General features: G+C 32.7%; 2 protein-coding genes across 4 annotated transcripts in view; both read right to left on the bottom strand.

Annotated features, from left to right (window-relative positions):
- LOC108904742 (metastasis suppressor protein 1) overlaps nt 1-3,222 on the bottom strand; it is a 111,064-nt gene extending 107,842 nt beyond the window's left edge. For all 3 annotated transcript variants that reach the window (XM_018707409.1, XM_018707410.1, XM_018707411.2), the window contains exon 1: nt 2,836-3,222. In XM_018707409.1, coding sequence (XP_018562925.1) covers nt 2,836-2,907 — 72 coding nt within the window. In that variant the 5' untranslated portion in view covers nt 2,908-3,222. The remainder of the gene's footprint in view (nt 1-2,835) is intronic.
- Nucleotides 3,223-4,031: 809 nt separating this feature from the next.
- LOC108904730 (CCR4-NOT transcription complex subunit 10) lies at nt 4,032-11,147 on the bottom strand. The gene is made up of 13 exons (XM_018707388.1): nt 10,956-11,147; nt 10,748-10,904; nt 10,554-10,695; nt 10,331-10,494; nt 10,107-10,244; nt 7,789-7,895; nt 7,544-7,695; nt 7,285-7,475; nt 7,106-7,227; nt 4,656-4,979; nt 4,434-4,597; nt 4,183-4,371; nt 4,032-4,120 (listed from the first exon to the last, which is right to left on the bottom strand). The coding sequence occupies exons 1-13, from the start codon at nt 11,042-11,044 to the stop codon at nt 4,056-4,058; spliced, it is 2,004 nt and encodes a 667-aa protein (XP_018562904.1). The 5' UTR covers nt 11,045-11,147; the 3' UTR covers nt 4,032-4,055.
- Nucleotides 11,148-26,279: the final 15,132 nt, after the last annotated feature.

Here is a 26,279-nt window from a genome sequence, read left to right as displayed (position 1 = left end):
TTATCAGAAAAAACTTGTGGAAATCATGGTTTGATTTATTTATTTATGAAAATAATTTACATCTTCTATTTAGAAATAGTACTATGATACCCTCGAGTGTATTTGGGTGCGCCAAAACCGCAAATATCTACAGGGCATCACGATCGGCGCTGTCAAATGTTAAGGACATTTGACATCAGCAGTGACAATGCTAGACTGCTCCAATTAACAAGAGTGGTAAAAATAATGTACATATCTCCTGGTCCTATATACTAAGACCGAGACTACAACGTACAAATAATAAAATAAAATGGAAAAGTAAATGAAAAATCAAAGAGAAATTGCTTCTCAGTTACAAACAATGAGCATAGAATAAACGTAAATACTTTATCCCACTGTACTTTGGTTAACTAATGTTGGATATTTAACTACGTACTCTCACTCTCAGACATCTGGAACATAAAAGAAAAATAAAATTACTTTCAGAACCGCGTCTGGGCCACCAGCTCCAGACTCGAGACGATCCCCAACCCCCAGCCCCTACGAATACGTGGGCAACGGAATAAACATTAGTTTTTTTGCACATGCCTGCGTCATACCTTCAGAACTCACTCACTCCCTCGACGGTACCAGGTTTTCGGCAGACACGGTGGCGTCGAACGGGGGTCAAAGGTCAACCTTGGACCTTAATACCACCGATTTCTCTTATTATTTAGTTTTAGACAAATCTAAATACAATTCTGACGAACGGATTTTCGCAAAGTATCGATTTTTAAATTTGAGAAATATATTGCAATTTTCTCATGGATTTTTCGTTTCATTTCAAGTTTCGCGTTTTGAGGAAGTTCTACCATAAATATATGGTTCGGAGATCAAAGAATTTGGTTCCTCCAAAACAAAATATTTCTGTATTATTCTGTGGTAATAGTAAAGTAGGACCAATTTTATTTTAACTGGAATATATAGATAAATGAACGTGTCATGTTATATCAAAATTGATGCCGATGTTGTAAATATGCATTCTGGTATACAACTAATGCAAGTTTATACTTTATTTATAGTGCCGGTTATATTATGCCATGAAACTTATATTACGCAATGTTGTAACTATTTTAATTTAGACACAAGCCATATAATGTCATCAATATAAATATGTATAAACAACTTTTCTATCAAGGTGTTTAAAATAGGAGAAAACATTCTAGTCGAGCAAGTCGTAATTATTTTTTCAATATGATTCTTGAAACATCCGTTTTAAACAGACTGTGGAGCGATTCCAAATCGAGGGAGAGGAAGATGAGATTAATTTCGCCGATATCTTTCGCTGATACATAAAGTGGGCGATTCTTTATGAAATTCTATACTTGCTCGATTCAATTTTACTGCATATATCAGGTTTCTGCAAAATATCCATTTACAGGCATGTGGTTTGCGGAAAGCCTGCTGTTTTTCCAGCAAAGGGAGTAACACGTGCACTGCGCTGTTCTAAATATAAACGGATCTAGTGTAGGATGCAAATCGACTTGATCATGTTGACACCACAAGTTAAAGGTGCATATCCAGACGGACAACAGGTTCACCTATGTAATTTTTTCAAATTTTACCATAAGTAGTTATTTTCACTTTTTTTTTTGTTGTATAGATGTATAGACCTATTATAATTTGATTTAATTTTTTCAAAATAAAAATGTTCAATTTTAGAAATAAAGTTATAATTTCCCAAGTGTATTGTTCACCTTTATTTCCGACATCTTCGAGGTTTCAGGACATCTACTGCTTTTTAAATTAGGCTATGAACACTCGTATGTAACTTGTACGAAAGAATATATACCTGTCATCTCTCTGTATACATAATCAAGCCATATTTTTTTAGTATAATATTTAAATATGATAAATTTAAAATAAGGTTTATGTAAACTAAAAATTTTGCAATAAACAACATTCCTCCACATTCCTGTGCATTTATGAAATTTTAATCGAATTAAATTATGAGACATATTGATTCTGATGACGATGAGGCAACATAATTTGGGGACATGCTTGCGTAAAATCAGTATTTCTTAATTTTTTGACTGTAGTAATGTTAATTATATGGATACAACGCTGCATGGCGTCTTGCACTGTTTTTTTGCCTTTTGGCTTTTACCAACCCCGATTTAGTTAGATAACAAAATTATTATCTATAACATAGATGTTGATGTATAATAAACATAGACCTTATAAACTACAACAAAGCTGTACCTACTTTATCAGGATTTAAGGATTTTGTCTCAACTACTTGAATTTTTAAACCACAACGTTTCATGTTTCCAAAACACAGGTGTAATATAATGACTTCTAAATTGAAGTTGAGGTTCTTTAGTTTTCCCCAAAAAAAGGTAGTAGATATCTTAGTGATAAAAACTGAAGGTTCAACTCTAATCGACTAAACAATCGTAAAAAGTGCAAAATAATGTTTTTAAAGGTTATTTTAGAGTGGAACAGATGTACGGCTTATGGTCGCTGAAAGACAAATCCCACATATACCTAAACCATAAATTGAAAATTGAGTGAGCAATAAGTAGGTAAGTAAACATAATCTCAAACTGTTTCTCCAGCGAGATGACTTTAGCACCTCGTTAAAGTGTCTGTAACGGTGTATGTTAGGTCAAAATATGAACTTTCGTCTTATTTTTCGTTCCATTTTCAACCATGTTCATTCACCGTACTGGCTGGAGTCGAAACACAAAAAGAATCGAACTTAAATCCGCAGATATCAAAAACGTTTCAATCAGATCACGATGGGATTAATTAAATTTGACGGAGTAATCTCTCTGTCAGTATAAAAACTAGAGCGTAGATTTTTATCTGGCCTACCTTCATGTCCTGTATGATATGCTGGAAAAGTCCGCCAAGTGCTCCAGATTCTCGTTCGATAGTGCCTTCCATTACTCAACGATTACAACACACCGGAATAAGTATTATATAAACACGATTCTATTTTAACATTAGAACGGGAACGACATAACTTATGTTTACAGTCACCAAACCTTCCCTGCTGCCATCATAGGAGCTGGGAAAAGGTAAAGGGCCTGTCGGCGACCACTAACGGGACGTGGGGAGAGGAACACCGGGCGTGAGACTTTTGCACGGCTCAGTCTACAATATTTCAGTCATTGATTAACTGGCCGGAGGAAAAACAACACTGCACCTTTAATTCTTCTGCATCGAACATCCGCGGACACCATTACGACGTCGCACCACTGTTTGCTTTCTGGTAATGTGCAGAGATCCCCTCCTTTTTTCCAGTCAAACAATCATTTGCTTTATTGGCGACGCAAGAGTCAACCTGCGGTGAGTAGACGCAACTCGTAGGGAAAGGCAGACCTACGATACATTTGAACTACTATTATAACAGCAGAAAGAAATTAAAATTTTAATTATTTCTTAAGTGTCAAAATGTCAAAAAGTCTAGAGCCTAGACGTAGAAGGAAAATTGTTCTAGAACAAAATAGTCACTTTCATACAGCTGTTACTTATTAATATTATGTTAATTGCATAAATTGCTTCAATATGATTTCTTTATTTTTGAAAGTTTATTTCATTTATTGAACAAATTTTACCACTAAAACTGCTGTTATTTTCCTTGTTCCAAAATTGGGGTTTCCAGTATTACAGTGGATTAAGTTTATTTCCGATGTACAAATAAGCTAATTTCTCAAAACCATTATCTTGCTTTGAAGTTCCAATTTGGTGCAAAGAATATTTTTCGATTATCAGGTATCGATGCTGATGGAGCAACGGAATATTTGATATTTGAAACTTGCATTTTATTATCAATGGAATCTTTAGTGTAGGTTTGCGTCACTGAAGTAGTAACATTTAAATATTAAATTTAAATATAATTGCTAATGAGCTTTATAAGTTTAAAAAAAAATCAGCAATGATTATTGTTTTATAGTAATTCCGTTATATTTCGATTGTTCATAAAACACCATTAATTATCTAACTTGATAGTTCATGTTGGGTAAGGTTTGCAAAAAATACCAAGTTTAATTCTTTTTTTTATTGTATGTACACTAACGCTATCAAGTCATTCATCCGCTTATCCTATGTTGCAACGAGTACTGTCTGATGAGGTTTCTCGCTATGTCTGTGTGCCCTGAAATAACCAAAAAAAAAGTTAAAACGTCCTGGAGAATCCCTATCATTTTTCAATATTACCAAGTTGAAGTTCAATGTAAATTACGAGCATAATAATATGTGCGGGAACTTTACAGGTGGGGCCCCTTTGCTGCCAAATCTGTTTCAGGAGAGTCGCAGCCTGATCTAATTGTCCTCTTATCGTTTTCGCTACTGCAATGTTATACTGCATTACAGCATGAGCACTGCCCAGCGTATTTGGGAACCATTCTAAAAAAATACAAATAATTTTTAAAATGCCATCGATAAAAATATGATTTTAAATCACGTACTAGGAGGAGGACTTGTTTTAATCGTCGATTCTTGAGATTTCTCTCCCTCATAGTCAGGGTAGAAAGACAAATCTTTGATATGTTCTGGGTTCAAATATTCCAGAGCTTCTGATATCTTATCGAGTAACACCAAGGACTCTGCTGCATACAAATGAGCTAGTAACCTTCAGAAATAAATTTGAAATATCCGCAATTAATTAAACCGTAATTCTTTTAACTCACTTATGTACCCCTGACATTTTTGGCTGGTCCAGCAACTCCTTCGAATACTCTAACGACATAATATAGTCTCCCAAACATAAAGCTACATAGGCACTGGCCACCAAAATTCCGTTTCTTAACGTCTGGATCCCTTCGGCGGATAAAGGATTAGACGGCGAAGTACTAGGACTAGGAGGCGGCGCTGGTGGCGTAACACCTGGGATTAGGAAGAGAGGGACGGGTGGTGAGGCAGTGTCGGAAGGGATGAGAAGCGAGGCGTTTCTAAGGCAGAGAGAAGCGAACTCCAGGGATGGTACAGGCACGGCATAGGATAGGCTTTCTGTGCTGAAAAATGTTAAGAGTCAATTGTTACTATAAAGGTCTGTTCAGTTGAAAGTTTAGGTAATGGGACATTTGAACTACTGTTTTTTAAGCAATAAATCGTTAAACATCCACTATTCTTTTTTTTAATTGTTGGCTTCTAGGATTTTATTGAAAACTTTCATGATGAAAAAATTTAAAATGAAATTTGCAAAATAAAAAATTAAAATAGTGGTGGCCAGAACATACAAAATAGGTTGCATATTCAGGTTGTGCAAAAGCAAGGTCCTCGATATCTAAACTTAGATATCAAGGACCTTTTTTATAGCAAATTTAATTTCCTGTATAACTGTCATGTACGTTTTTACTGTAAGTTTAGTCATTTATAAGAAAAATGCGAAAATCAATAAATATTAACTTTAAGATTTTTTTAGTTCAAGTCACGTACATCTTACTATGGGCACTTAAAAAAAACATAGATTCCCCTATAATTATAGCCAATGGATAATAAATTAACGTAAAATGCAGCTGAGATATACAGGGTGTTCCTAAATAAATATCGCAAAGGAAAACTGTAAATTCCTCTTGAAAAAATAAACATTTTATTCCTCTTCCATTTTTCTCTCCGGGCTTTCGTTTTTGAGATACACGGTGTCAAAACTTTAATTTTTTTTTTAGTTTTTTGCCAATATCTTAGGAACCGTTTGAACTACAGGATTGAGCTTTTGTACACAGATTACCACTATTAATAGCTACTTTTTCGCCCCCTTCTCGAATTCATTGGACGTGCCAGTGGTGGAGATTTTAAGATATCGTAAGGGTTTTCCTCCTTTACGCCACTGGAAAAATTTACATTTGACGGTAAATTCTGAAATGCCAGTGAATTTACACAAAAGGAGTTCTCTTGGTTCATTGCTTTAAAGTCAACCGTAATTCAAAAGATAGGTAGTAATAATTAACAATTTTAACAAAAGTTGTTAAATTTCGTCCAATGAATTCGCGAAGGTGGCGAAAAAATAGCTATTAATAGTGGTAATGTGTATACAAAAGCTCAGTACTGTAGTTCAAACGGTTCCTAAGATAGCAAAAGACTAAAAAAAATTAAAGTTTTGACACCATGTATCTCGAAAACGAAAACCCAGAGAGAAAAATGGAAGAGGAAAATGTTTCTTTTTTCAAGAGGAATTTACAGTTTTCCGTTGCAACATTTATTTAGGAACATCCTGTAGATAATTTAAAAAAAAATAAGTTTACGTGTTATTTGAATGGGGAAATTTTAAAATCAAATAGCGAGTACTTAAAATTAAAATTAAGAGCTGTCTGAAATTTGGTGAGAATTTTTTTTTAATGTTTAGAACATTATTTCATCAATGGATCGAAAAAAATGTTTTTTTTTTTTAAACGAAGCACCTAAAGTCCCTTGCTTCATTATCAAAATATTACCACTTTAACCCATTAATGCCTGAAGGGACGTATTTTTTTCCATTTTTTTCCATTTTTCAACAGCTGCAATGACAAAAAAGATCGTAAAAAAATTTTAAAATTACCATATCCAACGTAAGATCATCTGCACTTTCAGAATTTTTGGATGATTTTTGGATTTTTCAGAAAACGGCCAATTTGAAAAGTGTAAAAACGTCTCAAAAAATTGTGAAAAAATTTGAGCATATTTACATAATTTTTTTCCTATAAAATTTTTTTCGGAAACCCCCACCAATTTCAAGAAAAAAATTCCTAAAAATTTTGAGGTTTTTTTCCATTAAGCTGTCATTTTGGTAGCTAAGACCTCAAAAAAATTTTTTCTTGAAGTTTAGGGTCATAACACAATATTTTCATTCCACTTATAAATCCTTATCTTATTTCGATGCAGAAATCCAATTTGAAAAAAAATTTTAAGTGAAAAATTCGGACTTTTTTTTGGAAAAAACCCATATAGTGACTTCCAGCTGCATTTTTCAAGGACTCTGATCACAGATTATGAAAGTTCAGATGATTTTTCGTCAGATATAGTAATTTTTAATTTTTTACAATCTTTTTTTGTCAGTGCAGCCATTAAAAAATGAAAAAAAATACGCCCCTTCAGGTGTTAACGGGTTAATTTTAACCAATAGCAGCAATTCTAAACTTTGTTTTATTATTTCCAATTTTACCTATATTTCTTATCTTTGGATAGATTTGAGGTGAGAACGACTTTCTGTTTCTCTTTAGAACCAACAACGTCTACTATCATCTCTTTTTGTTTCTGCTGTATATCAAAATCAGTCTCATTTCCCTACGAAAAAAATAAAGATGTGTTTTTTCAACAAAATAGATATGAATAAAACATTACCTCTTTGTGCACCATTATGCAGCATTCCGCCAGCCTCATCCACAATCTGGAGTTTCTGTGGTACCGTCTCACGGCTATAATTAAACAATCGAATGCTTGAGTCGGTCTCCCTGAATGCAAGAGAGCTATGCCCAAATTGTACATGAGTTCGTGATATTTCGACCCACCCAAGGTAAAAAGTGGCTTCTCATCTACAATTTACAAATCTCTAGTTAAACAAATTTCTTTTTTAATAATGGAATTATGCGTGTCTACATACTGGTGTCTTTTTTTGAATTATTCTGTGAAATGTTGATGTCTTCCTTTAAAGCAGTTTGAAAATAGTGGCAAGCCATGTTTGGCTTGCCCATTGCTTGGTGTAAGATACCCATGTTGTTGTAAAACATTACTGTCGATGATTCACCACATTCCCTACAATAAAATTAAGAATATGTCAAAATTACTAATTTATTATTTTTTTTAATAATTAAAAAAACATTTACAAAGAGTTAAAAAATAACTTACCCATAAACTAAACACTCATTTGGAATAGAAGTCAATATCCTGACAGATTCCTTAAAATTCCCCTTCAAATATTCAATATTGGCTGACAAAAATAACGCATCGATATTCTAAAAAACAATCACATATTAAGAAAAATCAAATAAAATGCCAATACATTGAAAAATGTTGATACCTATTTTAATTCAAGAATTTTTTTGAACATATGTATATCATAAAAATTAGAAACGCCAGAATAAATTAATATATTTTGCATACATTGTGCACTGTACAAATTTCAAACTTTGCAATTAAAATTTAAGAAAGTTTATGCTGCAAACCAAAAAAATTACATACAATTATTTCCATCGTACCATTGTACTGTTGAAATATTTAGTTATGCTCTATATGCCAAGTTGTATATTGTTCTGTATTATTCAAACTAGAATGACTTGTTAAACACAAACATAAAATTATCTAGGCAAATGTTTTATCTTTTACATCTGACATAAGAAATAGAGTGGTATATAACAAAATATTCTATGCGAATTGTATATATTTACATATCCCGAATAAACAGAACTTGATTAATATAATTTATTAGTTTTTGGCTCCTTTCATAAATAAATAAAATCCAATTAATTAAATTGCTTTTACACTTATCAACAGCACATATGAAATGCCATTAAATCAGTTCTTAATAAACAGCAATGGCAGATAGTCCATTTGCTTCTTACCAATTTCTCAAATCAATATTTACAATAAATACAATATTTGGCCTTATGACATCCTCAGTGGCAAAAACTCACGTCACCACATCCAAGAAAAAAGTGATTTATAACTTGATTTTGTTATTCGTACAAATTGCTCTAGTCACATACTGTTCATTTATAATAGTGAGTGATATGAAAAGTACAATAATTTCAAAAGCAACGAACTTTATTCTACCAGTACTATCAACTTTATACGTCGGCACAGTTTGGATCCTCAGTATTTTCTACCAAAAAAGGCATATCAATTTCATTTCAAAGCTAGTTGAGTACGATACAAGATTTAAGACGACATATGGCAATATGGTGGATTACGAAAAAACAAAAACATTCATTAAACATCGACTTATTTATTACTCACTAGTTTTAACGGTTTTCTTTACCGTTCTTGGTCAACATTTAATAAAAAGCTTAAGCCTCAAAGTTATGCTACAATCGTCATGTTATATTTTACCAGTAACTTTAACCATAGGACTTTCCTTACAATTTACAACGTATGTGGAAATGATCAGATCACGTTTACAATTTTTAAACAAAGATACCATAAATATGAACAGTTTAGCACTAGCTAGCCGGCTGTATTTTTCAGTACGACCTAAGAGGCATGACAAAGGATGGTCCAAAAATATAATAACCGTGTTAAGACAAATGACGACATTACATCACAAACTATGCGGACAAATCGTCTACGTAATGAGAATATATGGAGTTATGTTGTTAGGTATGATTGCAATAAGCTTTACAAGTATTGTGATTGGTGCATACTACTCGTTAAATAGGTACCGAGGCTACAAAGGAGAAATGCACATTACGCAAGTGTTAGCGATATTTTTTGCTACTGAGATTATTTTCATATGTCATGTTTGTGAGAACACAGTTGAAGAGGTGAGAAAATAAAGTACAATTATTATTTTTATAATAAAATGAAAAAACATATATTGCACTGACAGTTGCCGGAGTACTTTTTTTTAGGTAAATAAAACAGGTACGTTGGTACATAAAATTGATGCAGATGAGCCAGAATTGAGAGATGAAATAGAATTATTTTCATTACAAATAGCGAATGAGAAAGCAATATTTGATGTTGCTGGATTTTTTCCAATCAACCACACTTTACTATTTTCTGTGAGTATATAAATTATCTAAATTATAACTAGTATTATAAAGTGTTTATTTATGTTCTACCTGATACATATAATTGTTACAAAATTAAGAAATATGAAATATTTTATATATCCTTAAAATGATGAAAATTTTAATTTTTCTCAAACGTTTTCATGAAAATATTCTTCAATTTTCCCAAATATGCCCTTAAATGCTACGTAAAGAAAGTAATCAATAAAGACTGGTAGGCTGTTCAGGTAGTACGAAGTTTGAGAAAATTCAGAAACATTTTTTTCTTGAGCAAATGTTTGCGACTATTGAGATCCCATTGAGAATGGGCTCTCCTTTACGACACTTATTACAAGTAATGTATTGACATTGCAGATTATTGGAGGAGCTACCACATACGTAATCATACTGGTTCAACTCTCGCACAACTAATTTTAAGAAACAAATGTCACGACTCACCGATTTGTCCTTAAGTAACACTTGGATCTCCTTCATTGCTGTACTTAGAGAATGATTCATTAAATAACACCTTATCTTATATTTCAATAATTTCTTTTCGAATTCCTCAGACAGAGGTTTAGGAGGAGGTAATTGGACCTGTAATCAAATATGTATAATTAAGTTTGTATCTAAAGGTCTTAAAATTGTTTGTACACAAAATTTTATACAAACAATTACCTCACCTTCTTTTCCTTCCCCGTTTTATCCAACCCTTTTAGCGGTATACTACCTCCGTACATCAAATTATTTTCCAAGTAACTTATCAAAGTTAATGCTTTGTCAGGCTGTCTTAAAGACAACTGCAGCTCGATCGCTAAGAGGCTGACTTGCTTTGCTAACGATTCCTCTAAAACATATTAGATTTGTTAAATAACTATAATAAGACATATTTTAAAAGTATGTTACCCATAGGTTCGATAAACTTGTATACCCTGTCCATTATCCTTTGAGCGGCAGTATACTGGCGCTGGTGGTACAGAAGTATAGCTTGGTTGAACTGTGATATGCAATGGTCGATATCATCCAATTTTTCTGGTTTAATCTTAAACTATAGAGGAAACGGTATGCAATAAACCAGTTATTTAACTATATTGTTTTACCTGAGTGCAAAGTGCTGTTAAGCTTTTCTGGAATTGTTCAGTCTTTTTCAGATCGCTCTTGTAGTACTCAACTACTGCTTTATTATGCAGAACCTTCAAGTCGTTAGTTCTGTTGTCTAATTTGCTTATACATTGTAAGCACCCTGTGTAGTTCTTCCTAAAATATGGAAGAAAATTATTAATTATTTCTGTAAATACAGACACATACTTTTTAAATTCAGCAAGAGCGGTCTGTGCCAAGTCCCTTTCTTGGTCTGTAACGATTTCAGGAGACTTTTCTTGTTCTTTGTCAGTCATTTTAGAGGTGTATGCTTATTTAAAGAAAATTTTTTTTTTTTATCAAGTATAAAATATTTTCTAAATAAATTACAAAATTCCACTCAACTCGACTGTTGTTAAATATCTGTCAAATCAAATGTCAAATGTAAAAAATAAAATGTCAAACAAAGTGACAAGTGGCAGAATTATCATTGAGCACCATTGGTTAGAATGAACAGTAATCACAAAACGACATTATTTAGTAACTAGGCAGCAAAACCAATAAAAATGTCTTAATTAGCTTAAAATTTGCCTGTGAAACGGTTATCTCTAAGGTATTATTTTTAAGATCGAATTTTATGTAAGCTTAAATAGAGAAAAATAAAATTGCAGATAACAATGAGAAGTAGTGTTATACTTCATTCTTGTTGATGCAAGTTCATTGATAGTGACACCTATTGGAGAAGATTTTTTTAATAAGACGTACGATTAAAGAATTCATCTTTATAAATTTCTTTTTTGTACAGATGGCGCTACGCTGGTTACAATAGAGATTTCGTGTTAAAAATGAAAATACGCCACTTAAATAATAAATACATCCATAGATGGCAGCAGTAGTGAAATATAGTGATAATTTTGTATTCTATTTTTATGAATGGATCTAATTAAGGAAAATATAAAAGAAATAAGATAATTAGAGGTAAATATAAACAAAATCTTATCGAGTTTCTAATATACAATCCAAGTGCTTTTAGTTTCCAACAATCCGACGCAATCGCATTTGATTCGAAACAATGAATTTTTAACCTTATGTAAGCATTACATCCATATGCGCATGCGTCTGACTGTTGAAAACTGTTTTGGATTCTACTAGGAACAAAGCTTATATTTATTGCGCAAAACAGTTTCAATATGTTCACAGAAACTATACAACGTTGGTCTCTTTTCTAAACAATGTTAGAAGTAGTAAAACACCCTACTCCATAACAAAATAGGCTGAAGTAAAATAACCTAAACGGAGAAAAAAGATTAATTTATGGTAATTGCACATTCCATACAAAATGGTTTTAGTTTATATAAGTACATATTTAACATTTTGGATAGGCATTTTATTTCAGTAAACGATAGATTATAGATTGGTTATCTGCATCAAATAGGTAGTAAGGAGCAAATGTGTTTAAAAAAATACGTTAAATCGATGCATTTGCATGTTTTACACTTATTAATAAGTATTTATTAGGTGTAATGTGTAATATGCATGACTAATACGTATATTGTCATTAAAAAATTATTAAAATTCGAATCTTATTAACAATCCATTACGGCCGTCATTCTGCCACTTATTTATTCGTGGGGCAGAATTCCCTTTACGCAATAAACCCTAGCAAATGCAAATGGGAAGGTGTTAGAAAGAAGGATACGCATTTAAGACGGGCACGTATCTATCAAGATATTGGCGTGAATGTTGAACGTTCGGAATGCGAGGTCTGGTTAGGGTGGTTTACAATTTTCAATTCGCAGCCGAACATCTTCAATATTGCAATATGAAAAGGGCTGGAGCGGGGAATCCCGAGAATTACAACGATGACGGCGTTACCATCTTGCACCTATCTTGCGGCTTCAATTTTCGAACGGGAGCTGGAAAATTTAAATTGCAGAACGGCTCGACTTCTGGATCTCGTGAGAGAGTGGAAGGGGACTGGAGGGTCGGATATCAGTTAATAATTAAATACATTATAAGTAGTTCTGAATTCTGGGACTGGGAACGAATTAATGCATGTACCTACCTTTTAAATATTGATCGTAGAGAAAAATAAGTCACAAGTGCAAATGATAATACACTATACAGTACGTTTCTGAAAGGTCTGGACAAAATTCTACCACATATGCCTAGAGTTAAAATATGATAGTTTCCGACATACAGGATTTGATACAATTTTAGTTTTTCTTCAAGGCCTTCATTATTAATTGTAGTAAATACATAAAACTTGGTATAGAGGAGTTTTCTGGCATTAGAAATTGAAATCTGGTCTCGAACTCGCTTAAATTATTGGAGAGCGCCACCTACAGCACCTTACATGCATTTAAATCGTCATAACTTTTTGTGCCCCGGTGTATTGATTTTTTAATTAAAACTTATCTTTCTCCGACGTTTTTTGTAAAAAAAGGTGTTCCTGCGTAAATGTCGTTTTGAATAACAGTTTTTTATTTGGATATCTGGATTTAAAGGTTTCATTTCATAAACTCGTTATTGTCTTCCGTCCCACTTTATCCAGGCTTTAGGACTGGTCCAAACTAGTTCTAAAATTATGGAGCTTGTTTAGAGGCCAACGAGTTAAAAATAAAAAAAATAAGATCAACGACAGGTCTATGAATCTATGAAAATTTTTTTGTAAAAATTTGATAGCGCTCTTGCGTTAATCGCAAAAAATTATCAGAACAATAAAAAATAGAAATAATGTACCACTGATATTTACTTCGATTGTTATTATCGTCTGAATAAAACACTATTGTTATAAAATTCATGGACATTAAATTTCACCACTTGAAAGTAATTTCTGCTACGCCTTGGTCTTGATAACAGTTACTTTAATGTGTTTTCCTGTGTTATACAATACCATTAAGGCACTTTTCAAGTTATGGAGAAGTTTGTATGATTTTAGATGTCTATAATGCTACTTACTCCATGAGACAAAATTCAAAGTAATTTTGAAGTTCTGGTGACTGTACATCAAAACCGACAAAATAGGTACTTTTTCATCCAATAACGCATTTATAGTCTTGTTCGTATACAAATCCTAACTACAAGTTGGACTATAACCTCAAATTTATAAATCTTAACCTAAAACGAACATACTCAATTTTTTCTAAACGTGTGAAATAAATCCATAAAACTAGCACTTTTGAGTGTGCAACCAATATTTGAGGTTATGTTTTGGGTCTAGATTCATGATTTAGGAATATGTTAAATGTTTAAGATTTGTTTTTGTTTAGCAGCCTTTAGTTCATAATTTTCCTTTTTTTTTTCATTTTTAGATACCGAATATGCCAAATTTCGTATGACGGAGTTTGAAGCTAGAGATTACTCGGCCATTTTGAAAAAAATTCTAGGCATATATTCCAATTATCTCACCGGAACATTATAGTACAGGTAATTTAGGAAAGACTAAAAAAAAATCAGTACTTTTTGATTAGTTTTGACGCGTGGCTCGAATTTTTTCCAATATTTTCCACTGTGCGTCGTTCAGGATATCTTGCACGGGACACTTGACAAGCTCTGTGGACATTTTCGTTTGCTTCGCCATAAAATATTCGCGATTGATAAATAAATGCGCCATTTTGAAAAGAAAACTTGGAAATACGGCTATTACATGTACTCTGAAAAACAGCACAGCAATCACTACAACAATGTATTACAAAGTAACTTTCGAATACAGTCCGGCTTCATAAGAAACCTACAAACTCGTAAAAAGTGTCACAGAATTCTTTGTAAGTACTCGCAGCGATAAAATACATGTATTTCAGCAGTTCCAAAACAATTTTAAACACATTTTTAATTAGCTTTTTTCTCTATGACCTCAAACTTCCGATACAAGTTTGTGACATCAGTTAACTCAGTTTTTGCTCCTCTTTCACCCCTTTACATTTTTGACATAAGTTCATTAACACCCTGTATAGGTTAAGAATCACAAGAACTTAATCAATAACTACACCACAGTACATTATTAGGAGCGGTTTTTGGAGAAAACTGTTACTCTGGTGAATGTCAAAAACTAATTTTTTCCCAAAAATTTTACGTTCTGTAACTCGAAAACCACGCCGCTTAGAACGCATGTCCATGGATACAATTAACTGAAAATTTACCCCTGTTTTTTTTTTTAATATTTTGAGTTACTCAAAAATTGCAAAGCTCTCTTAACTTAACCAGCAAGGGAAGTATTGGACTTACTGCAAACGTCATTTTTGTTTGTTTTGGCTGTTTTGAATTGCGTTCAGCTTTGTTTTCACTTACCAAATTTCTGTTTCATTTGCAAAACCTAACTTCTTAGCTGACGCGAACGTAATGGAACACAATAGTGGGGCTTTCGGAGAGGTGTTCCCACGCATTTGAGAGAAGAAAAGCTTCGATAAAAAATGTAACCACGGGGCGCTGCTTCCTTGTACTCTTGTATTGGAATCGCCAGGAGGAACTTGATATTATTTTCATTCCAGATTCGATATAATAAAGGACCTTCGCTAATAGAGAGGCAAGCAACCCCGATGTTGATGGGTGAACTGTAGTACGTTTCACGGAAACGACAACTACTGACGGCGCTGATACAATAATATACAAAAGATTCAATAAATTGATACAGTACAAAAACAGATTTTTCAGCAGATGGTTCAAATCTAGTAAAAAATAAATAATAATTAGTAATATTATTTGTTTACAGTTGTAAATACACTGGAGAACTGAAAACATGATTAAAAAAAAGAAACACGTTACAAATTTTGGAATTAATTGTGTATTATATTTACAGTTATGTGACAGTTTCAAAATTAAATAATACTGGAGAAACATTGTTAGAGCTATGAGAAACTTTCTGAATAACAGGAAAACCAGTATTACTTTGCTGAATAAATTGTAATGCCGTCTCTACTCTTAAACTAAAAATATCTTCACCACAGTCAGTTGGAATCGTTGCAGCAGTCTTTCAACTACGAATGTAATTCGCAAATAAATGAGTTCAGTGTTAATTCTGAAAATTACGATTTACGGATATGTAATTTTTTTAATCGGTCCATTCAGATGCATATTTTGGGAACCGCTGTCCGAATGAAACGTAATCAAAATCGTTTTTGGGAGGATATGTTTAAAAACAAATGTTTGAGTTGGCTGGTTATTTTCCTAGCACAAATTACTATTAAATTACAGACATAGAAAAGCACGTACTGTTATGTTTTTAATATAGTCAAGATGATACTGAAATCTTGTCTGAACTGTAGTAGCATGTGTCTTTATTTTTATGTATTTTCTGAACATTTATTATTAATACTATTGTATTGCGACGTATTTTGTGTGAACTTATTCATATTTACATTTACATCATTGTTTCTCGTACAAATACTACATTGATGCATTTGTGTTGATTTGCTACTTTCACTGACGGTATTTTTCTTCAAACTGGTTATCCAGGCTTTAGGACTGGTCCAAACTAGTTCGTAGCTATGTTAAAAACATACTTTCTGCATAGAATAAAAGAAATATTGATAAAGATACAGTACAAACAAAGGGGTAGACCATCTAGCACATGTGGTATGCGTTTGTTACAAATGTCAAGAAAATCTAGCTATTGCATATGTAATCTTAGAAATTTTAAAGGAATATACCTAACAAAAGTTGTAAAAATTTGGATTTCGTGTGCAAGTTGTCCATACCTCAATAAAAGCTCAATATGGTAATTCACATGACATTCTACCTCTTTACCTTTGTTATTTTTGTTTGAAGGGGAAAAAAATCCTGTGATTTCTAAACTGCACATAAAACACATGTTACATTTCGATACAAACCGAACGTATTTCTTTGACAGAATACCTGATGTGTTTTTAAATTGATTCACATTTGGATAGATCGCTTCCTTACCATTACAGTGATATAAGGTTTGATAGATCTATCTCTAATCATAAGAAAGATTTGGCCAAGAGAGTATACTAACACTTCAGACTCTTTTGGCCACATCTTTCTTATTACTAGAGATAGACCTATCCAACATTGTAATGTTAAAGAAGCGATCTATCGAAATATTTAAAAACATATTGGGTATTCTGTTATTTTAAATCTGACTTTCTCATTATTAATTTTTACGCAAAAAGATACTTAATGATATGTTTTACACAGTAAACTATACATCTAGTTATTCTAGTAAAAATTGTATTTAAATGCAGTGATTTAATTACAATAATTAAAGAAAATGTATTAAGTCTCGATTAATATGTGGTTAAATAAATGGATAGTTAAATTGTTATATATTTACGTATTTGTAAGGTACAATCACGGCCGTCTCGACGGCCGTGGTGCCAATATAGGTTATGGCAATTTTTTATCCGATCAGTGAACCAATCGAGACCTAAATTATTTTCTCTAAAACAAATCGATGTTGGAACCACAATGACTGTTTAGTAGTTTATGACAATGATATTTAAATTAAAATTTCAAGAAAATATAAATTGTTGCAAACTCTCCAAACGTTAATAATATGGAAGTATTTATTAAGTAAATTGTACACATTTGTAGACATAAATAATTCAAATTATACATATTGAATAAATTACAAAAAAGTTATTACAAAATACCGAATTTCATGTCTTAGGGTTAATAAAAAAATGTAAATTTGAGACATTATTTTTATAATATTTCTCCTAATTTGAAAGATCATCATTTTGCAGAACACGCTGTATAGCGTCTAATTAATTTCAACACTGTATATCCTGATTAATCATTTATTAGTGATTTATTTTTGCACTCAATATTTAATTAATTAATCTGAGTAAAAAATGACTCAATAATAGTCAAATTTAAATCATATTATAGAAAAAGTCAACTTTTAATTGGTTTTGCATACTCAGAACTCAGAATAGAGTCAAAAGTCACTCAATTGATAGAGTAACACGGATTTTAGTAAAACTCACTCATTTCTGATGCAATAGTTTCACTCAGTTGTACTCATACTGACAGAGTGAACATTTCACTCAATGGGGTGTGGACTGTTAGTTTCTTTTTCCCGTGGAAAGTAAAAATATATATATGACTAGACCGGCCAAAGAGAGAAAGTAGTGATAATAATTTAGATAATTTAGACTTAATTTTGAATTTGGATTGTGTTTATAATAGATTGTCGGGCGCCATCCGCGTTCGCGGAACCTGGATAATTTCTCCAGTAGAAACTGATACATTATTGAGTAAAATTGAGTGAAATTCAGTGATTTTTTTTGCAGTGTACTACTATTTAAAAAATGTATGTATTCATTGAAGAATCACCCTGTATACTATTTGTATACTGAAATGTCATTTCTGTAAAATATTCTCGATATCCGAGTGCCAACCTTACTTAAAGAGGACGGCGTAGCTCGTACTTACCCGTAACCGGCCTACAATTCAGGAACGCTGCTTGCGGATTGTTTTCTTAACTGTATTTATGACTGGAAAATTGGATAATGAGACCCGGACCGTTCTGAATAGGCCCGTGTAGGTTAAGAGTAATCCAATACTTTTGTATAATTGTCCAGCCAGTCAATGAGGTTCACTGATGTGGGAACAATGCTTACACCGCAGCACAATAAATTTATAAGGATAATGTTACCAACTGTCGGGAAAGGATTTTTACATAACAGTTGAAAATGTCAACCATTGTCCCGGTTTGGGAGATGGCTGTTCTTTTTGTGGGTGAATTACGGCTTAATGGAAGTCTAGAGATAGCTTTGTTGCGGTATTAAGGAATATTAAATTGTGGCCGAAGGGCAATGAAAGAGGCAGGACGAAATAGGTCCGTAATGATTGACAATGTCACAAATTCTTTCTGTGTTGAAGTAATTTAGAAAAATATGACAATTTATTTTTAGATAATTATTTTAAAAGAAATTACTCAATTATTTACTGCGTACGATTACTAATAGATCCAATAATACAGTCTACTGCTCGCGGTAAAATTAGTTGTTTCTTAACTGCCATGGCTAATTAAGTCTTGTTGTTATAAGTGATTACTGATTTATTACTGTTTAGGGTTGCATACCAAGCATTCTAGAAAAATTACATATGACATTGATATTTTTGGGTTCAGTTCACTTAATTTGTAATAGATTTAGCTAATTTTATTGTTATTATGTACGTGTATTTGTAATATTACTTAAATATGCTTAGTTTGCTTTATTTCTTTGTTCTTTGTCAGTTTTTTTTTTTTACTTTTTTTGTTGTCTTTTGTAAGTATGTCACCACTAGTAATTGTATCTAAATCACTTTGATTGTATCAACTGGGTTTGCCTGTAGGTACAATATTATTTAATAATAATAAAAATGTCTTAATAAGGATTATTTTTTATTCTCCTTCTATATCTCTCATTAGGTCGCCATTACCAAGATTAAATTGTTACTTCTCTCTGCAAATAAGCATACACTGTAAATAAATCGGTCTGAGTGGAAGCAAAAAGGTTCGGAGTGACATTATCGAGTACATTTTCAGCAAATATTAGGCATTTTGATAATTTTACACATTTTTAATAATATTTAAACTGAAACTGATATTTTCACTCATAAAATTTTCGTTGCATTTAGGTATATTAATAGAGGAAAATTTCACTCAATCGGATGTGGACAGAAATTGATACATTATTAAGTGAAATTGAGTGAAAATAAGTCCAATTTTTCTTACGGTGTATTAATATCATAATACAAATGAAGAAAACTATACACATTCTCAAGAACAAGATCCTCTTCCATTTATAATCTTCATTATTTTCTTGTTTTAAGCTTTTATACACTGTAAAAAAGTCGTTGTGAGTGAAAGCAATAAAGGTATGGAGTGAATCCAATGAGTGAAATTATTGAGTACATTTTCAGTCAATATTGGGAATTTGATAATTTTACACATTTTTAATAATATTTGAACTGAAACTCATAGTTTCACTCATAAAATTTTCGTTGCACTTCCTACTAATAGAGGAAAATTTCACTCAATCGGATGTGGACAGAAATTGATACATTATTAAGTGAAATTGAGTGAAAATAAGTCCAATTTTTCTTATTGTGTATTATATTATAATACAAATGAAGAAAACTATACACATTCTCAAAAAGAGGATCCTCTTCCATTTATAATCTTCATTATTTTCTTGTTTTAAGCTTTCATACACTGTAAAAAAATTGGCGTGAGTGAAAGCAATAAAGGTATGTAGTGAATTCATTGAGTGAAATGATTGAGTACATTTTCACTCAATATTGAGCTTCTTGATAATTCTACTGATTTGTGATAATATTTGAACTAAAACTGAGTACTTTCACTTTCCCGTTAAATAAATTTTGCAGATAAACTCATATTTGGTGCACTTGTAGCTAAATCGGAGTAAATGTCGTCATTATTGAGTGACCCCCACCCCATTTGATGGTTGTCGTGCGTTGTCTTTGTCTATTATCATCGTCCCCATTAAGTCATCTCGTGGCGTCGTGTATGGCGTGTCGTGCTGCACAAGTGTTCGCTAATCCGATTATTTTGGTGAAAATTATGTTTAAATGCAGTGAAACAATAATATATTGAGTCTCGATTAATATTTGGTTAAATAAACGGATAGTTAAATTGCTACCACTGTGACAATTTTAGTAGTTCATGACTTTAATACAATGATATTTAAATTAAAATTATATATACTTAATACTCAGATATACATCATAGTTAATGTACAGAAAATCAGATTTTTTTGCAATAACCTCAAAAACGCGGATAAACGAACGGAAACAATAATATGACGTCATACCACTCGTTAAGATTGACCTATATACTTGGGTTTGTCCCACATACATCATCATCATATGATACTTCTAGTAATGGCAGCAAGTTGGTTCTTTGAAATTGATAGCGTTTTTTGACTTAAGTTTTCGCCATAACATCAGATATTTGTGATAGTCAAACTTAAAAATGCAAAAATAAGATTTTGACATGTTTTTTTATGCTAAATATTTTATTCCATTCAATACTATGTACATTACTACTGGTTCCTCTTATTTTCCATTTTGGTGTGTGTCGATACGACTTTTTTCTTAGATATATCACGAGCTAAAGTTTAGTTGATTCCACTATTTAATAAATTACGCTTAGTTGACACCTTTCAACTAATTCATATATTCTAAACTCAAAAAACATAACTGCTCACTGTAATCAAGCACTTGGATCATGAGAAATTAGATGACTCACGTTAATCAAGCTCCTCGAATAATCGGAAATACACAGATGTTTAGCAAATGACTCAAATTAATATAAAGTGGTGCAAAATCACTCCAGTGGTTATTGAAAAGGAAGCAACAGCGGCTGGTGAAGGGGGGAGGCTCTGGGGCGTCGCCCCCCTTGGAAATTTTCATAGTACAGAATTACTCAAAAAGTCAACTCCTAATTGGTTTTAGATATTCAGAATAGAGGAGTCAAAAGTCACTCACTTCATAATTATAACAGAAACTGGGATTTGAGTAAAATTCACTCACTTCTGTTGCAATAGTTTCACTCATAAAATTTTATTTATACGCATACTAATAGAGTGAAAATTTCACTTAATAGGATGTGGACAGAAATTGATACATTATTGGGTAAAATTGAGTGATTTTGTTTACAGTGTAGTAATGATGAAATCACTCAGGTACCCAGGTTAATAGTTTTTGTAACAGTTTTTTTTCTTTTGATTTAGAATCAGTTTTAATGTACCTAGGGACGGGGCCAGGTTTAGGGGGACTACAGCCCCGAGCCTCACGAGATCGAAAGGCCTCGCTAGTTAATGCAAAATGAAACCAAAAAGTAATTTTTGCTTTTTTTTGTTTTTTTTTTAGAATGAAAGCAAAACTGTTTAAATGCTGAAATTCTTTATCGGTAAGTCGCTGACTGTGTGGCTTGACCTTCTTTTTTAAAATCTAACCGACAAATGTGTAAGTTTAGAAATTTTACATAGTTTTTTTTTGGGAAAGGGTCCTCTGTAGAACTTGCAGTCCCAGGCCTCACCATAGGTTAATTCGGCTCTGCCTAGGGAGGACCTAGATTTATTGCTATTGTTCCGTCTTGTGTTTCTGTTGAAGTTTACTTCTGAGACAGCTTAATTAAAGTGTGTTTTGTAATAAAGAATACCAGGGTTATTTTTTCGTACTTACTTATGGCATACTTAAGATACCTATAAGAAAATTATTTCTCTCGTTGTTCTTTTTTTTTTTTGTTAATAATGGGTTATTTTACCATCAAAATTTCTTAAACATGTCGATTTCATGCTTATTACAGTAAATTGTTTTTGTTTGCGAATTATTTACTACCAATCCCAATTTAGTTTATAATCGACTATGTTTCGTAATTTCCAAGACACCACCACCAATATTAATGATTCGTTTACAATGAACAGTAACAAACCGTTACGCCTACGCTCGAGTTAACGCGATGGCTGATTGGTTGACTAGAATCTCGTGAAAAATTACACTAATGACAGTCGGTGAAACAGAATGTTGTGTTTTAATGTAATCTTGAACTTATTGTTTTAAGAATTCTACCGAAATTTAATTGCCAACGTGAAGGAAATAAAATCACTGTTTCAAACAAAATTACTGGTCACGCGGCTTGTGATCATTTATGAAGTCCCTATATATCACATCTGACATGTACTTCTGTTGTACAAAAAACGTGTTTATACCTAAATATTTTTGTCTAATCTTCGGAAAAAGTTTCCCTAATCTGCGAATTGTTCCACAAGGAACCTGTAGAATCCGAAGACGAAGGGGGGAACTTCCAACTTCCGTCATCGCCGTCGCGAAGGAAATTAGATTTATCTCATCTCCGCGTCGCGACTGGGGACGTATAAAACGGTTTCAGTTCCCCGCTATCAGTTACATCATTACTCGTGGCCTGCGAGGGAGCACGGGCGCGATTTAGCAACGCGCAGTTGGCTCTGAAAGGTGACGTCCAGCCGCCGTGAAATGTTCTGTAACTTGAGGCAAATTATTTTCCCGCATCAAAGGTGCCTTGGAAATTGTTTTAACGCGTGCCCTCCCACTTTCGCGCTCGGCTGCGTCGCCGTTTCGCTGCGGCGGGCTTGTTTTTCATCGTTTCCCCTCTCCCCCTCCCCACTCACTTCTCCGATTTTCGCTGCTCCTCGCTGGGGAGCCGATGGGGATGGGCGATAATTCGGCATTGACGAGAAATGTAAAAAAACTCTAGTGTAAAGCCTAGAGCAAATAAATCTGCATACTTTTGTTCGCAAACATACAGGGTGGGCCATTAGTGTGAGAAAGTACACTAACTCCCTTGTTACTTATAATACAGAAAAAAAGTTTATATAAAAGTTGTACAGAATCAAGAAACCTAAACTACAAAATTAATTTCAAACATACAGGGCGATAAGTAAAAACGGGACACGCCAAACATTACATTTTTTAAATGGAACACCCTGTATATTTTTAAACAGTTGGATTTCTGAGAAAATTCTATATATGGCAATATAAACAGTTTATCATTTTAGTGCGGGGTTGCCAAGTTATGTAGAAAATTCTTAGAATTTTGGAAAAAACATGACCTCGAAGAAGTTGTATTAACTTTCAACTACTAACACTTGGAGCAAAAATATTTGACAGAGTTATAGGCAAATGTTATACAAAGGCTCCTATATTAGCTAATATCGATATTTTATACAGGGCATTTTTTTATAAGACGATAATTTTTAGAAAGTTCAAACTTGATTTTCTAAAATTTTTCAAATGGAACACCCTATATTTTATTGTTTTATTTTATTCGCATATCACTCCACTTCAACTTTTATTAAGCATGTTCTATACCTAAAATTGTTAGTTTTTAAGATATGGCAACATTTCTGAAAATACTTAATTTTTATTATTTTCGGTCGCACGAGATGGCTTTGGAAAAAACTGTCACATTGTGTCAACTTGTCAGTTCATAATTTACCATTCCATTTTGCGTTCATTTTATTAGTTTATTAGTATCTATTAGTTATTTATTAGTTGGTATTCATAAAATAATTTTATATTACAATGAATTTTTCTAAAGAAGAAATGGTGGATATGATTTATGTATTGGGAGCTGCTGATAGAAATTGTTTACTCGCAACAAGAATTTATAATCAGAGATATCCAGATAGAAGACAACCACGTGCAAATACCTTTGAAAAATTAATGGTACGTTTTGATACTACTGGCAATGTTTCTTATGAAAAACATGATAGAAAAAATACTAATGTGGATGATGAGAATGAACTAAATGTTCTGTTAAGTGTTACTGAAGATCCGCATATAGGCACTAGAGCAATTTCAAGGCAAACAGATATAAGCAGGACATCGGTAAGGCGGATTTTAAAGAAGCACAGGATGCATCCATATCATATCCAGTTTTACCAAGAATTGAATAACCACGACTATGAAAGTCGCTTGGAATTTTGTAATTGGGCCCAGAGAAAAATGAATGAAGATAGGCTTTTTTTTAATTGTGTGCTTTTTACTGATGAAGCAACGTTTCACAAAAATGGAAGCGTGAACAGACACAATTTTCATTATTATGCTTCTGAAAATCCGTTGCTTATAAGGACACATAAGGCTTTTTTTCGCGACTGTTACTATTTCTATCTCTTTTGATCTTAGTTGTCAGATAGTAGTTTAAATCTCTTCACTCACTGACACTACACATACTACAACATACGATTTCACTCGCGAAAAAAAGCCTATAGTCAAATCCGGTGGGCACTCAATGTTTGGGGCGGGATTATTGGACAATACGTTATTGGGCCTTATTTTTTCGACGAACATTTAACAGGGCAACTATATCTTCATTTTCTACAAAATACTATGGAAAATTTATTAGAAAATATTCCGCTAAATATTCGTCAGAGGATGTGGTATTTACATGATGGAGCCCCTGTACACCACACGCAGGAAGTTCGTAGATTCTTATACAATGAATTTCCAGAGAAGTGGGTTGGTAGAGGTGGACCAATTAGTTGACCTGATTAGGTCGCCTGATCTGACAAAAATGGACTATTTTCTGTGGGGATATGTAAAAGATCGGGTATATCAAACTCCCCTTACTACTAAAGTGGATATGAAAAACCGAATTCGACGAGTTTTTCAAAATATCAACAATGATATTCTGAATAATGTTAACACCACATTTGAACGACATGTAGAGTTATGTCTAAACCAAGACGGCCGTCATTTTGAAGACTTGTTGTAAAATTAAATATTTGATTTATTTTCGTATCTATTTTGTTATTTTATTTCCATTTAATAAATAAACTATGTTGTTATGTTCTATTAAGATTTTTTTATACACAAATATGTAGTATAATTAAATTATTTTATAGTATAGACAAGTTGACACAATGTGACAGTTTTTTCCAAAGCCATCTCGTGCGACCGAAAATAATAAAAATTAAGTATTTTCAGAAATGTTGCCATATCTTAAAAACTAACAATTTTAGGTATAGAACATGCTTAATAAAAGTTGAAGTGGAGTGATATGCGAATAAAATAAAACAATAAAATATAGGGTGTTCCATTTGAAAAATTTTAGAAAATCAAGTTTGAACTTTCTAAAAATTATCGTCTTATAAAAAAATGCCCTGTATAAAATATCGATATTAGCTAATATAGGAGCCTTTGTATAACATTTGCCTATAACTCTGTCAAATATTTTTGCTCCAAGTGTTAGTAGTTGAAAGTTAATACAACTTCTTCGAGGTCATGTTTTTTCCAAAATTCTAAGAATTTTCTACATAACTTGGCAACCCCGCACTAAAATGATAAACTGTTTATATTGCCATATATAGAATTTTCTCAGAAATCCAACTGTTTGAAAATCTACAGGGTGTTCTATTTAAAAAATGTAATGTTTGTCGTGTCGCGTTTTTACTCATCGCCCTGTATGTTTGAAATTAATTTTGTAGTTTAGGTTTCTTGATTCTGTACAACTTTTATATAAACTTTTTTTCTGTATTATAAGTAACAAGGGAGTTAGTGTACTTTCTCACACTAATGGCCCACCCTGTATGAATTTGTAGTAAAAGTCTTTATATGGTGATAAATTATTTTTAAATTTGGATGCAACAGTGCCAAATTATTTGGAAAATTCCTTAAATTTGGGGAAAACGTGGTTTACTAAAAATCAGCCGTTTGCTGAATAAACCGGCTGCAAAAATTTTCTCTCATCGGAAAACTAGCAGGCGTGAGAGCTTGAACTCGTTGTAAATGATGAGGGTAAAGGAGTTGCTCATGTAATATCCTCCAAATGGTAATTTGGTTAGTATTAAATTGTCTGGCTAATTTCTAGTTACTGACATTTGGATTTTGACCAACAACTTCCAAAATAAATCCTTCAACCTCTCTTAGTGGTCTTCCTCTTCCTGGTAATGGAATGGTCACTGTGCCTGCCTCTGCCAGACGGTGAAATAGTGAAGCACATAGCTTGTAACTTGGCTGTTGTCGATCTGCATAAACTTGCTGTGCCTAGCGGCGTCTCGACAACTATCTTTGGCGCGACCATACATAAAAACCGTTGAA

Source organism: Anoplophora glabripennis, unplaced genomic scaffold, assembly GCF_000390285.2.
Source record: "Anoplophora glabripennis isolate ALB-LARVAE unplaced genomic scaffold, Agla_2.0 scaffold195, whole genome shotgun sequence".
Taxonomy (NCBI): Eukaryota; Metazoa; Arthropoda; class Insecta; order Coleoptera; family Cerambycidae; genus Anoplophora; species Anoplophora glabripennis.
Note: the sequence above shows the minus strand (reverse complement) of the source record. Positions and strands in the feature narration are given on the sequence as shown.